Source organism: Neltuma alba, unplaced genomic scaffold (genome assembly GCF_004799145.2).
Source record: "Neltuma alba isolate B1F8T4 unplaced genomic scaffold, ASM479914v2 tig00012007_pilon, whole genome shotgun sequence".
In the NCBI taxonomy this organism is placed as follows: domain Eukaryota; kingdom Viridiplantae; phylum Streptophyta; class Magnoliopsida; order Fabales; family Fabaceae; genus Neltuma; species Neltuma alba.
In genome coordinates, this window is record NW_021636578.1 from 346522 (window position 1) to 361558 (window position 15037).

Sequence of the window (15037 nt, forward strand, 5' to 3'; positions counted from 1 at the left end):
ATACATTGTGGACTGTGCTTGCTTGTTTTGCAGTCAACCACAACCAAAATGAATTTGTATTATTTCCTATCTAGGGATACTGATTCAATTTGGTGAGGAGAAAAATAGCATAAAGGCAACTAACAATGCAGCGTCATTCTGCAGATATACCCCATTACAGCATTAGATGCAATACATAAGTAGAAAACGGGACTGTAAATGAGACAATATGAGGTAGCGGGCACCATATTATGATGAACTAAATTATACTACATTTCTATTTATCTTGCCGAGGCCTAATTATTGACAATTCTAGTCTCACAAGTCACAACAGCTCTGCATGCTCAAGGGAACAAAAGTGTTTTTCTATAGTGTTGAGAGTTTCTTGATCAATTTCCCCCGCAACAATTAATTTTGGAAAGGAATAATCTAATTCTTTCGCTACTGCCAAATCACCTTCCACAACCTCCTTCTTGTGCGTTTCTTTCTCTTCAACTTCCAATTTGCTTGAGCCTTTGCCCAGGTTGAAGAGTTGAGATTTCAGCTCCAAGCATGATTTCAAATCCTCCTCGCTCCGAGCTTTATTAATTTTATCACTAAGATCACTTGTATCTGATAACTTTTCAGGCCTCAAAATTTTTGGCCTTTTTGATGCTTCATTTGGTTCTTCCACGTTACCCTCGACAGCACCCTTCTGAAGCTTCTTTAGTCCCTCATCCACAATCTGTCTTACTCTATTTCTCACACTACTTGTTGAGTTAGATCTTATAAGCAGTTTCAACCATGGGATGAAAATCCCATTGTTCCCCATCGAAGTAGGGTTAGACGCCAAGGCAGAGGATGCATTGTCTTCCGGGGACTCCACAGATGAAACTTCATCCAATAAAGCTACATTTCGCATGTATCTCTGGAAAGCATCATTTTCTACTTCAATGTTCCTCTCCGTGTACTCCTTTAACGTGGAAAATCTCCATTTATTAATTATTGAGGCATCCTGTAATGATTCTTGTCACTTCAGTACAGCATACGGCTACCCACAAAAAGCTCTCAAACAAGCACATTTTTAGATTTAGATGTACCTTCCTAGTTATTGGCTTCCTCGACTGAAGCGAAACATGCAAATTATTGAACTGGGCAAAACTGTTGGAAAGCTGTCGAAGGGATGCAACTCTACTTGCATTCCTGAAATACATATATTAATTCAAAAAGTCATCCATCAATAAGAGTTGGAAATGCATTTCAATTGCTAAATATGCAACTCAAGAATATGTGAGTTGATATAATATAGCCCAGAAGCTAGCCAGAAAGACAATTGAAACCTCATGAATAATGTTGCATCAAGAAACTGGTATGATATTGAAAAGGGTGTTGGACAGAAAGGACATACAAAAGATGGCATTTTAGAAATAATATATGCATACATATAAAAGATATAAAAAGCATCAAATAATTTCTAAAGGCAGAAACCTATTGCGGCAAGATTCTAGTAAGATATCTTGAGAGTTTTGAAACAGAGAAACCACTTGGAGCTATTACTGAATAACATAGAAATCCAGAAATGCTTTTAGAGGCACTTCTGAACTATTGGGGAGAGAAAAAATCTTGCCTCCTAATTGTTAAGAAACTGAAAATTTAAATGTTCATTTCTGCGAAGCCAAGAATGTTTAAGAATATGAAATTATAAGGATGGACGTGATGCAAACTTTGGGAGGGGGAAGGGGCACTATGACTCAGAACTTACGAAGATGGAGATGATTCAGAGGATTGCTGATCAAGTGGAGCAGCACTAGAAGATGGTGACTTGTCAGGAATAGTTGAATTTGCTTTCAACACTGCATTTGCAAGATATAAAGGGGAAAATAAAAATTGAGTTTAAGACCCTAATAATATGGAAAATTATTTAGAGCAAAAGAATGTAAACAGATCGCCGACATAATAGCAGCATATATTTTTGTTTCTTTTTCTCAATTCATCTTCTTTTTAGGCAGGACAGAGCTTTACTTATGCTACTCGTACGCAATTGCACTTTATCCAACATGATCATCCGTAAACACTATTTGCTTTCATGAATTGATATCATCAAGTTCGAAGTTGCATGTAGGATAGGGATATACCATATTAACAGGACATTATCTTATAACACTATGACTAACGTAACTGGCAATAACCCTAAGGATAAACAACTGAGAAAAAAATTACGCCATGGTTGAGGACGCAAGATAGGTGGGATCCTCTAAGTGTGAGCTGAGAACCATGCACACAATAGTTGTTTAATGGTCAGAGGAAGAATGAGCACGTTAATTTCATTAATGACCACTGGGAGTATCAACAATAGTCCTCAAAGTGCAATGAACGCAGAGCAAATGCTAAACATCAATTAAGAGTACATAATTGGCAAAAACAATGCAGAGAAAGGAATGACAAGGAGAGATTGATATGACCGAAGGGCATTGCAAAGCCCAGGAAAATGTGAAGGGACACAGCCTGGCAAAGTGGAAGTTAGTGGGCTAAGAAACTAGTGAGTGGACCAAGTGCCAACAGATGGTGTACGGTTGCTTCGACATGAACCAAAATTACAAATTGGTTAGTCACTTTAGAAGAACAACTGAGTAGGTAAACACATAGCAAAGTGCATAAGCATGATGGATAGAAAGATAAAGTAAGCCATAGGCATACGAAGGACGAAAAGGCAACATGGTCAGGGGTAGTTTTCTCAACAATCAACCTGCCTATGGGGTTTTGGGAAAGGCAATGCCATCCTGTGCTATGTAGCCCAGTGCCTGAATCTACTATCTTAGGTTGTTTCCCAAAAGGGGGATAATTTTGTTTATATAAAACACCAAGGCTAGTTACTTAAAGCTGTCGTTTACTGGTGACTCTAAGGCCTTTGTCATAGCTGTACTCAGATGCTTCAAAAGGATGATTGCCATGGTCACAAGCTTCTCCATTTTTATTTGTCAACACTCGCCAATAAAGAACAGTTCAAACTAATTTTGGAATTCCTCAGGTATGTAATATCTAGCAAACAATGCGGGGTGCGGTTTGCCCTCCAAGGGGTGTGTTCAATTGGAAGGAGGGTGAAATGAATTATTACTTCAGCCAAATACGGAAGCCTGAAAGTTCTCAATGGTGACTTCAGGATGGCTTCCTTCCAAGAAATATGCTCAACAAACAACATATTGGCACTACTGGCTAAAACAGGGCACCCTAGCTTGGCTGAAAAATTCCCAGTGACTTCGATGAAGATTTTGATTCCTCTTAGGATCCTGTTCAGGCTCATGGCTAGTTCTTTCATGGTGACTTTAGCTTATGCAATTTTAACATGGTCCAGGATGTATCATGGGGCCATGGCACACGGTTCCAGCAAACCAAAGGGGAGTGCCTGGGGAGAGATATTGCCTAATCTAGTTAAAACATCAGAAAAGGAAATTTTGGAAAGCATGGTCTTTGTCAGCTTAACACACCATGAATATGACATGGATTTTGATTTCTTGAACAGCAACTCTTGCATGACTCAAATGGACACCTGCAACATTGACTAAGCTCATCAAAACAATATAGAATGAACGAGATCATCTCAATTTATAATGACTGTATCGTTTCCAAAAGCAATATAACTTCTATTGTTTGACCTCCTCTTTTGGAAATTAATTGTGTTTCACTGTAGGGCCACGGTGAAAGACAAATATCAAGACCAGTAATGATAGAGTGCCTGAAGACAATATCTTTGCAAACTCATTACTTAGGTCTCCTGTTGAATTAGATCCCATCCACTATGACACTAGATCCGTTGTTTTTGACAATGACCTATCACCATGTCTAACCTCAGAAAACACTCCCAATGCTATAAGAAAATTAGCTCAACCTAACTGTTGCCAGTAATTTATGATTTGTGATTCAATAAATTAGTGAGCAACTCACGCACATTATCAACAATATATTTTCCTAGAAAAAATTTAATCATAAGGGAGCAGCAGCTTGGGAAAAATTAACCATGTTTGGCAAATGCAATTGCATGCATATGCCATCATTGAAGTTTACAATGCCCTTTGAAGGACTTATAATTTTTGCTGTCTATCCTATTCTTTGTGATACAAAAATATAGTTTTATCTATCAAATTACCACAAATTTAATAAGCAGAAATGCAACTATCAAGTTCATGATGTGAGCTTACGATCTAGTGGAGTCCTCTGGGTATTAGGAACCACAGCGATACTGCTTAACCCTGGGTAATCATTAAAGATAAATTCTACGCCTGAGCAAATAAAATCTATGCGCAATATGATCAACCTTTTTTCTGAACAGTTAATTATTGATAGAGCCTAATGCTATGGTATGATCCGTGTAGATGAGCTCACTAAGCGGAATCAGATTTTTGTACCTTATTTCATCGTATTTTTATCAAAATATTCTTTTCTCAGTTTTTATTTTGTTGGTAAATCAATTTAATTTGTTTTGATGCCAGAGCTACTAGCACTATACTCTTTGGGTGCTTATCAGGCACATCTCTCGACTATTTTGCACTTCACCGCATATTGTTGATCACTAGTCCCCCAGCACCTTCAAATTCATATTTAAACTTCTCTATTTTGTTTTTGATCTCCCACAAAAAAATCGTTAGTTCCCCAAAGTTATCGCCTTGCAATACAAAGAAATTCAGACAACAGATCGGGAAGCGTGACAAAGAGAACTTACCTTGAACGAGCAACATTGCCGCATTGTTTACATTTTGGCTTATTATGCCCACGTTGGGATTTTGGTGGTGTGTCCGTGCGATAACCCAAGCTAGCAGCCAGAGTTGTTAGCTTCGCCGGGGGCGTGGCAGTGTTCAGGATCGTGTCATTGCTGTTGCTGATTGCCGGCGGCGCTGCCGCCATAAGCGCGAGCTTTGTTCTTCAAGCGCAGCGATAGGTGAACTGAAATTTGAACTGAACCAAGAAAAGCCGTCCAAAGTTGTTCGCTTTATCGTTTTCGTCTCAAACCATGGAAAACCACTCCGCCCCTTGGGGGGGGGGGAACAAAGATTCGTCGCTCTAGCACCCAAGGACATCGATGCACACTACAGATTTCAAGCGGGACAACGTCACGGCCGTCACGAGTGACGACGATTTCGGCACTCAAAGTCGTTCAGCTTTTTCTTTTTTGGCCAGGATCGTTAAGCTTTCTTTGTTGGGTCCACTCTTGACCACTAAAATAGGCCAGCCCATATATTGCCATTCAGTTTTTAGTTCATACAACAAAGTTGCGGGGGCAATCTCCCCTTTGCGAGCCCAAATAATGACAGGGAAAAATACATAATCTGGTAAAAGAGAAATTAACAGAACAATAATAGTTTTCCTCTTGGATAAAATATGTAGAAGGACCACAGATCTACAAATTTATGGGGAAGGATTTAGCTTAATAAGAGGGAGGGCATACTCGGAAGAAAAACTTTCAAAAACAGCTAAAAAATTACTAATTTGAACAGTTTTTCCTACTACAATTCTTTCTTTTTGAATTTTCTTCCCTTTTAAATAAAGAGTAATAGGTGTAGATGAAGATGTCTTCTCGCAGTTGGGAGCATGATTTAATTATAAATTCTGACAGTCTAGTTGTGAATATTATTATTTTATTTTTTGGCCAGCTGTGAATATTATGATTTTCACTTTTTCTAGCTACGATTATGAGATTGAGAAACCTTCCGCAGTTTGAAACTGATCTACTACTAATTTTGATATTTTGTTTTACAATTGGACTTTCATTTTTTCTCCTAAAAAAATCACAACATTTTACAAGGCTTTTCACAATTTATTGTGGATTTGTAATTAGATTTGTCATTTTTAAGATGCCTGCTCTCTGAACCCGGCTGCCATGCTTTGTGATTGTAGTTTTCTGTTTTCCGCTTCTCCTTTTCCCAGTAAATCCAGAACTTGTTTTGACTTAATGACTTCAGCTGAAAAATAAATCAGTCTCTTAAGTGAAAAGGGTTAGTTACCCTAATTTCTAACTGAAATTGATAATTAACTCGTATAAATAAAACAGAAGCAGAAAAGTTAATTTTTTTAAAAATTGATCAGTACCAGATTTTATTTTACAAAAAGAAACCAACATGGGAATTGGGATTGGAAAAATGATAAAGAAGTTGAAAATAATAACATCCCAATTTAAATACTTAAGACTTAAAGAGGTTAAAATCTTAAAAACAGAAGTAGTGCCCCGTATGATATTTTGCAAATATAATCAAATCATTAAAATGTCCTTGTATAAGTTTCTTTAAAAAAAAAGGTATCAAATTTTTTGTTATTGATTATTTAACTCTTGTCATTACTCTTTTACAACTTGTTGTTAAATATTTGTCATCATCAATATATTTCTTATTATTTGTTGTTACTACTTCTTATTATTAACTTACAACTTATTAATAAACTTTTTGATATAAGAATATTTTTGTTATTTAACTATATTTATAAAATACTAGATTAGATATTATTTCTTTTTTGTGGGATAATTCAAATATTGCAATTTTTGATTTTTTTTATACATGATTTTCCATTGGGACATTTGGATCCGGCGATTTGATGGTTCCGCCAAATTCGTGACACGTGTAAGGCTGTGACATAACTCATCTGTTTATATCAGCCCGCCATGTCAATCGGCTTCATTTCAGCTAGTGTTGCATCGTACTTTAATCAGGCCCATAAATTATTGCATTTATTTTATTAAAAAATTATCTAAATCAAAACAGACAACTCACTGAAAATTCAATCCCTTTTTTTTTTTTTAATTGTGCACATGCATCCTTTTTTTTTTAAAGGCGATTCTCCTCAATTGTTTGATGCAATGAATGTTGGAGGAAAAAACGTATATTTCTGTGTTATTTTCTGAAAAACATATCACTTCCGTCTTTAAATATAAAAATTAGTTAATAATCCTAATTATAAAATGTCAATTCAATTTATCTTTTAAATTTCTAGTGTGTGTTAAAAATATCTTCATTAATTATAAAATATTTTTATCTAAAAGTAATTTAAATATATATAATTAAATAAGAATAATTTAGAAAAGTTAATATATATTTGTTATAGATATCTAGTTTGATTAATTTTTTTTAATATTTTAAAATTAATTGGGTAGTGTTATATGATTAAAAAAATCCAGGTTTTTTAAATCAATAATTTTTTTGCCAGCTTTTAAATCAATAGAGTTTGCATGTGGACCCGTCCGAAATATCCGCAAAGTTCTCGATGGTTGACACGTGTATAACCCTTTCTGTCGGTGATTGGATCCAGCGCGTTTAAGATAATTACAAGCTTGCCATATTGGCCAAAAATATTACTAACTTGCCATTACCCGCCATAACTTCGTCTTCGTGACTCCATATTTGTCAGCCAACCACTTCTTCAACCCCATTGAGTTGCCAGGTGTACTGACTCACATTCGCGCACTCGCTTTCGCGAAATCATCATCTCGCTGAACATGGAGGATCTCATCAAGGGCTTGGCCGGAGCTGTTCTCGATCGCCTGGGCAATGACGAAGAGCCCAATTCCCAGTCCCGCGACGAACGCTCTAGATCCACTTGGGCCGAGGTAGCTGGCTCTTCTCTTCCATCGGATCATTAACATGGTATTTTAAGGTCGATGTTTCTTTGATCGGGGGATGAAATGTGTAGGTTGTGTCTGGAGATCAGGATAACGATGAAGGCCGGGGTGATCGCAGACATGGGTACCGTGGAAATAACTGGAACAAAGAGGTTTGCGCTTGGATTTGGTTTGGCATCGTAATCCTGTTTCTATGCGATATGAAATTGAAGTTTCCAAGCATAAAATTCTGATAAAATTCGAATTTGACTGGCAGGAGCAGTCTCGTCTGGAGCAGGAGAGGGAAGCCGACCGTTCCAGACTTTCAACCAGACCACACAAGGTGAAATCTTGTACTTCTTTTAAATCGATCTTGGGACTCTAATCGCACAACTGATGTAGAATGTAATTATAGTGACATTTTTATGTTGGTGATAGGAACAATATCGTCCAGAGCAGGAGAATTGGCAAGAAGATATTTACAAGACTTCGTACAAGCCTCATAAGGTGAAACGTCTTACTTGCTTAATTAATCATACTCCTTGAAGCAGAACACGCAATTGCGCGAACTATATTGTGTCTTTGTTGACAAATATGATCGTTTCAGGAACAGTATAGTCCCCAGCAGGAGGAGTGGGAGGCTGAGAATTGCAACCCTTCGAGCAGACCCCAAAAGGTGAAATTTTCTCCCCTTCTTTACATGATATTTGCAGACAGTTTGTCTTCTGCATTTTGAGCTATGTTTCTCTAGAGAAATAGATAAAAAAGTAAAAGGTATTTATCTTCCTTTTGGTAGACCAAAACGATACACGTTATCTCCATTTGCGTTTCAGCTTTTACGCGTGCATTGCGTTGTTGAAGATTTGGAGTGAGCTTGGTCCTTGTCCTCGCTCCTGCTTTTTGTCTATTTTAAAAATAATTTTATTTTTATTTTTTTCTTCAGCAGGATGAAGAAAATGACGATGGATGGGAGACTGTTGGCAAGAAACCTCCAAGGAAGTCACACAAGGTTTGTTCTTAATGGCGTCTTATAGGATGACTCGTGATGATTCATTTTAGGCAAAAGACATTGAACCAGCATGATCTATTTTCTCTCCAAATGATTTTCTTTTTTTTGGGGGGGGGGGATTCTTCTTCTTTTTAAGACTGCTTTTTTATGGTTCTGAACCAGAATGAGCTATACCAGCTGTCTGTGTATTCTACATATGTTTTGTGTGCTGGGAATCAAAACATGTCACTTAAACCGAACTAGCGAAAAAGTAGTTTTGTGAACTCTAACTGAATTCAGTGGCTCAAAAAATAAAAACTACATGAATTCTGATGCATTTCTTTAAATAACGCGTATTATGCTGGTAAAATTGTTACTAGGCATATTATATTAACTTGTTAGTCTGGGATGCAATCAGTCCAGATTATTTCATGCCGCAAAGCTCACTGAGAAGTACCTTATCAACTTGTTGACAGATCATAAAGGATCACTGGGGTGGTTACAAAGCACCTGCTGAAGAGCAAGAATACTCTAATGACGTTGAAATTGGTGCCGCTCTGGAGCCCTCTAAAGATGAACTTGCTGATTTCTCACAAGCTTGTAGTAAACTTTGGGATCTTGATTTAAACCGTCTGGTGCCTGGCAAAGATTATGAAATTGATTGTGGCGAAGGGAAAAGGGTTTCCCAGAATGAAGATATGGCGCAAGGGAACCTGTTTACTTGGGTTAGTGACGACGTATTCAGAAAGCCTACATTTGCTCGTTTTTGTTCACTTCTAGATAACTACAATCCTCAGCAAGGATACAAGGAAGTTGTCACATCTGAAGAGAGACAAGAGCAAGCTGCTTTCATAGAAGAAATCAGCAGAACAGCACCAATTAAATATCTTCACAAGTATCTTGTATCCAAGGGCATTGCATCAGGGAGTTACCAGGATTTTAAAAGATTGATTAGCAGTCTTTGGTTTGAACTTTACAGCCGAGGTGGTACTTCTGGTTCTTCTTCTGCATTTGAACATGTTTTTGTTGGAGAAATCAAGCAAAATGGAGAAGTTTCTGGCTTTCATAACTGGCTTCAGGTGTGTGACCTTGTATTCCTTCCAGGGGGGAAAAGATAAAAACTTATGGCAAATATCCAATTAGGAATCAGGAAATCATATATTTTTTTCTTTTTTGAGTGAAGGAATAAATCATATTTGAGTCCTTTATCAACCATCACTCTGACAATAGTCAAATATTAGAAGGCTCATGCATGAGGCAATTTTTGGATTGTGGATGTGTCCTATCCACTGGCATCGTAAATAGTATTCCATACCCATGGAGTGTAACTTTGGAGTCAACACAAGTAATACCTTCCCGCAGTCTTGTGTTGTCAGAGTTGGCTATAACTTATCTGCACTTTATTATTTACAATGGGGTTGATGCTTGTTCTATAAGGTAGTTTTTTTTTTTTTGGGTGAATTGCCTATTGACGTGCTGCTTATCTACTGGTTTGCTTGGATTTGCTAATTTATTTGATTACTTTCTTTTGTTATGCTTTTCATTAGTCTGCAACATTTTTGTTCGTTTTGAAGTTATTAAATGGATACGTTTGAGCTGATACTAAAATAGATAGTTTTTACTTTTAATTATCATTGTCTTTATGATGACATCGTATTTATTTTTCATTTCACTTATTGATTATTGATGTGTTTGAGCAGTTTTATCTTGAAGAAGCAAAAGGGAGGGTTGATTATCAAGGCTATATCTTTCCTCGTAGGCGGGGAGAAATTGTGAGTGACTTTATCTATGTTCCTACTTAAATTCAATATTTGATGCTGAGTGTGAACACCTAATTTTGTTTGGGCGCCACAAAATTACTGAATTAGAGAAAAATAAAGAATAAAGAATAATAAAAGATCAATACCCTTCTTGATTCTTTCTTGGAGGCTAAGTTTGAGAAGTCCACTGTATGACAAATCAAAAAAGAAAAATATCCCTCTTACAATAAATGCAATAAAATAAAAGAAAAAAATTAAAAGTCAATTTAAGAAATGTGAGGTGGACACATTAAAAAGGGAAATAAAAAAGATCAGAAAATAAAAATAAAGATTTCTCATTTAAGATTTCTCATTTAAGATGACTAGCTCCTCAATTTAAAAACATATTTTGGAATTATGATAGTAAAAAAAACGAAAATTAAAATAAGAAATCATAATTTGATGATGATTTGATGCTCAAATAGAAAGTTACATTATGAGTCATAATTAAGAAAATTTAAAAAACGAAAATTAGAGAAAATTATAAAACCCTAGGTGGAGCCTATAAACAGAAGAGTAAGGTTTAGAGGAACTCAGTCAGAATTTTCCAGTGAAGAAAGAAGGCAAGGTAGAGAGCTCTTCTATCACCTTATTTCATTGCAATAAGTTGTTTTGGGGAAAGAGAAAGAAGGCCTGACTTAAAAAAAATCTTGTTTTCCATCTTCTTCTTTCTTCTACCTAAGGAAAGTCTACATTCTTGTGATTGTTATCACATTTATAAGTTGGAGCAGTGATGGCTAGAGGGTTGGATCTAACATGATTGTAGTTAATCCTCACTGCTCCTCTTTCTTTTTGATTTATTCAAAATATGCCTATATCTATTTATCCCCACATGTACTCATTTCAATATCCACTTCCTTCTTTTTTTTTAATTTTCATTTTATTTCATTTATTCTATTTTTGGTTCATGTTTTTTTTTACCAATATGTGTATATAGTTTTTATTTATTGGCTTACTATACAATGTATTTTTTTTATAGCCAATTGATAAGTGGAGTATCAAGTATGAATTTTTATTCTCATCTATTATGCTTAACTTGAGTTTCATGTTGACTTATTTTTTGGTGTTCTTTCTTTTTATTTTTAAAAGTGCTTCTCTTTTTAAAATTTTTACCGTGTGAGGTTTTTAAAACCTCTACAGGTATCTAGATTCATTGGTAAATTGTGTGAGACTATGGGAGTCTTCACAGGAATATTAATGTGGTTGTGCAAATTTTTCTTTTGAAATAAAAAGGGGGGGAAAATTTGGCACCATCTTTATAAATAAATAATAGAATAGAAATTTTTTTTAAATATGTACAAGTAATCTCAGAATATTTTTTTAAGAGTCGTGTGAGGTTTTTAGAACCTCTGTAGGCTTGAACGATTATTCTCTTGTGTGAGGTTATGGGAACCTCCATAGGGAGGATAATCCAAAATTTCTTTCAAAAAATACTTTTAAAATAAAAAAAAACTTGGTTTCATATATTAAAAAAAAATACAAACCCACCAAAAGCACTTTTTTTTAATTGAATAAATATTTTCTAAAAAATACTAATCAAGTGACACATTTTTACTCTCGAACTACATGGGTTTTGATCCCTCTAAAGAGTATGTAGGCTCTAGGTACTTATCCTAGGTCAAGTGTAATTTTATAAATAATTTATTTTTTTGTTTTTGTAAATAATTTTTTTTTCTTTTCTTTGTTTCTTTTGTTTTAGGGTAATTAAAGTATAATTAAAAAGGTTATATTAATTTTGAATAGTTGACTTAAGGTAATCGTTCTCTTGAACAGGTGTTATAGGATGCCTAACACCTTCCCCACACACAATCAACTCTCGAACCTTATCTAGTTTTCCTAGACCACATATTTTTAGGTTTTCAAAATTAACTTTTTAAAATTTTGGTGGCGACTCCTCTTTCTTTCTTTTTTACGGATGACCAGGATCCGGGCGACACTGAGTGTATTTTTACCAAGCACGTACAAGAATTATGGGATTAAATCTTGTAAGAAATGTTTTAACACCAAACTCATTTGTGTAATCCATATTACTCCCTTCAATCTTTTTTATAAGAGACAAATAACTAATTTTACAAAGTCAAGAATTACAGTTAGAGTAGTTAAATATGTTGCAAATGTGAAATTCTTTTCCAAAATACCCTTATTTAATAATTGATTGGTTGCGTAATAATTGATCTCATTGATAAATACACCTTTTTTGTGAGGTCGGAAAAAAGAAAGAAACTTGTAACACGTGCTCCAGACAATAGGTTGTAAATTTCTCTTATAAAGGTCTTAAGTTGGATGTCAGGACACAGGACTCATATTTTCTGCAGTACACGAAGCAATTTAATCTAGATTCTAGAATACGTTCAATTAGCTATGGTATTGAGGATACGACGGTGCTTGTTATTGTTTGAGAATTTTATCTACCTGAGTAATGGTATGCCCTCGCCCCTACGGAGTGAGTGATTCCTACCTGCAGGAAGCCTGAATTATATAATATCTCAGTTCAGTGTGTTATGATAATCATTGTAAACAAATTTAGGCTCCTTTTATTTACCAAAGTTGGCATGACTGTGGAAAATGCTTTCACTGGAGATTAGTTTCCTAGAAAACATGTTCAATTAGGTCTATGATCATTATAACCTTTTAAGTTAAAAGCATACTTAGAAAGTGGTGCAACTTTTTATTGTTTCTGGGTGTTTATGTCCCAAAGAGGATAGCGATAAGCCTACTGTTGCTAGAATTGTTTCCCCATGGACCTGAATTTTCTTAGATTGTTTCGGCCGTATGTGGAATACTAATTTTACTACGCTAAATACAATTACACTTTCTGAATTAAACATCAAAATCCTATAATACCCTTTCCAGTGAATCATTTTTGTAAAAAGGCATAGCCTCTATAATCATCCTATTTTACTCCATATATCTTAGTATTCTCCTACGCAAGCAGAAGGTTGTCTCGTAACTTGTCCTGATTTGAGCTGCGATCATATCATTCTAAACTTCCAGTATTTGCTAACGTCTCCTTGCAGCCAGACTCTGAAAGCCAGCTACTGACGATTCAGTTTGAATGGAATGGCGTTCTGAAATCTTTGTCAAGCACTTTGGTTGGGGTGAGCCCAGAATTTGAACTTGCCTTGTATACTCTCTGTTTCTACGTGGGTGAGGAGGATAATCACATCCAGCTTGGTCCATATTCAGTCAACATCAAGTGCTATCGATTTGGTGACCATATCGGATCTGTTTTTCCCATTGCAGAATAGTTCAATATTCATCAGTGGACATCTTATATTCTTACCCGTGTACTCGAGATAGAACTTGCGGTTATGACCGTGAAGGCTGTTAAATTAAATTATTACAAGATAGTTGTGATATAAATATGAAATTGGTTATCAGAAGCTTCAGGGAGATTCACTATATTCTTCTGATTCTCTCATATTCCATCGCAAAATCTGGTTTCCGAGTATATAGTGGTGCTGTATCAATCGATGCACCACATATCCTAATTCCTAAAGAGTAGGAGCTCTCAATTATTATTATTTTTAAATATAAACTTTCAAATTCAAATACAAGATAAATAAGATATTAGAATAGGATAAACCAAAAGAAAATTGAAAGGATATCTGAAAGATAATGTGGTGGCGTATCTGATATCTCAATGGCGTCTGGATGCCCGGCAACTGCACATGCATAGATACATGTGTATATGGGATACAAAAGATTCCTGCAGAATATTCTATTCTTGTTAGTACCACTTTCGGTTTTTAATACAGTAAATTAAGGAAATTAGTTTAAGTTAGTTATTTATAATAAATGTATTGTTTTTCGTAAAATATTTTTATTAATCAAATGTATTAGTTAGAACTGTTATTATTATGGGGATTTTTTTTTTAAAAAAAGAGATAAAATAAATTGAGTTTTATATTTAGAATCAAAATAAAAATTAAACTAGTTCTTATATTAAGTATCGAGTCAGTATTTCACAAGTTTCATTTATATCTTACCATAAATATCTCAAAGTTGTCTGGTTTCGTAAAGTACAAGAATGGGAACTAGGCATGTGCAAACGATAACGATGCATCCATCTCTAAAAATCCTTCACTAGTATTCTAATTTGCGTGCGCAATTCGTAGCAATCCGTATGAAAATATCTGATGACACTGCAGATTTTTTCCTCTTTTGGAAACGCTTATTTATTTGTTCAATGGTATTTTAGTTCAGCGATTACCCTAAATCTCTTTCAAACTACACAAAATCCTTGTCCACTAATCCTTGATAAGTCAGAGACTATATTTCCATGAACCAAATATTTAGGTTGATTTGGGTGTTTAATTGTTTATGCTTACTTGCTTAGATAAATTGAGGGATAAGATTTAAATCATATTAGGTTGGATTGCTATAACTCATTGTTATGTTACACACATACTCAAAGATCAGCGGAAGACAGTAACCAGAGAGTAAAGAATATATTACTGCTTTTATGATCATATCTTAGACACTAAGAGCCTATGAAATGTCTCTTAGATCAAGGATCATTTTATGTGGTTTCGAGGCTGGTGAAGGCATATAACTACCAAAAGACTACAACACAAGCAAAATATGAATTAAAAGCTTACAGAGTTGGCCGGGGGTGGGGGACCCTATGCTGTCCATATAGCTACCACTTTTCTATAAGTCAATAAGCGCATGGTTTATCCTACACGTGGAAACTAAATAAGAAAGGTGGAT

The 15037-nt window shown here is 35.3% G+C and overlaps 2 protein-coding genes across 6 annotated transcripts; one reads left to right on the plus strand and one right to left on the minus strand.

The window, feature by feature from the left end:
• Nucleotides 1–110: 110 nt before the first annotated feature.
• Nucleotides 111–4989, minus strand: LOC114720888 (uncharacterized). 2 transcript variants are annotated; one of them, XM_028906606.1, is made up of 5 exons: nt 4676–4989; nt 3444–3505; nt 1721–1811; nt 1059–1161; nt 111–973 (listed from the first exon to the last, which is right to left on the minus strand). In XM_028906606.1, exons 1-5 carry the CDS (start codon nt 4855–4857, stop codon nt 305–307), a joined length of 1107 nt encoding a protein of 368 aa, XP_028762439.1. In that variant the 5' UTR covers nt 4858–4989; the 3' UTR covers nt 111–304. The 2 variants fall into 2 exon arrangements, with proteins under 2 accessions (XP_028762439.1, XP_028762440.1); XM_028906607.1 differs by lacking the exons at nt 1721–1811; nt 3444–3505.
• Nucleotides 4990–7353: 2364 nt separating this feature from the next.
• Nucleotides 7354–13752, plus strand: LOC114720920 (poly(U)-specific endoribonuclease-B). 4 transcript variants are annotated; one of them, XM_028906658.1, is made up of 9 exons: nt 7354–7546; nt 7630–7710; nt 7821–7880; nt 7976–8044; nt 8145–8213; nt 8481–8546; nt 9002–9604; nt 10226–10297; nt 13342–13752. In XM_028906658.1, exons 1-9 carry the CDS (start codon nt 7436–7438, stop codon nt 13570–13572), a joined length of 1362 nt encoding a protein of 453 aa, XP_028762491.1. In that variant the 5' UTR covers nt 7354–7435; the 3' UTR covers nt 13573–13752. The 4 variants fall into 4 exon arrangements, with proteins under 4 accessions (XP_028762491.1, XP_028762488.1, XP_028762490.1 ...); XM_028906655.1 differs by having other exon boundaries at nt 7355–7546; nt 7815–7880; XM_028906657.1 differs by having other exon boundaries at nt 7355–7546; nt 7815–7880; nt 8484–8546.
• The last annotated feature ends 1285 nt before the right edge of the window (nt 13753–15037 follow it).

Bases quoted from the DNA above. Each gene is read 5' to 3' on its own strand.
- LOC114720888 (XM_028906606.1), bottom strand. From the start codon at position 4,857: ATGGCGGCAGCGCCGCCGGCAATCAGCAACAGCAATGACACGATCCTG. The intron at 1,162-1,720 runs GTAAGTTCTGAG...TATGTATTTCAG, and splicing joins TCTGAATCATCTCCATCTTC to GAATGCAAGTAGAGTTGCAT. The intron at 974-1,058 runs GTACATCTAAAT...GAATCATTACAG, and splicing joins GGAAGCCAATAACTAGGAAG to GATGCCTCAATAATTAATAA.
- LOC114720920 (XM_028906655.1), top strand. From the start codon at position 7,436: ATGGAGGATCTCATCAAGGGCTTGGCCGGAGCTGTTCTCGATCGCCTG. The intron at 8,547-9,001 runs GTTTGTTCTTAA...ACTTGTTGACAG, and splicing joins CTCCAAGGAAGTCACACAAG to ATCATAAAGGATCACTGGGG. The intron at 9,605-10,225 runs GTGTGTGACCTT...GTGTTTGAGCAG, and splicing joins GCTTTCATAACTGGCTTCAG to TTTTATCTTGAAGAAGCAAA.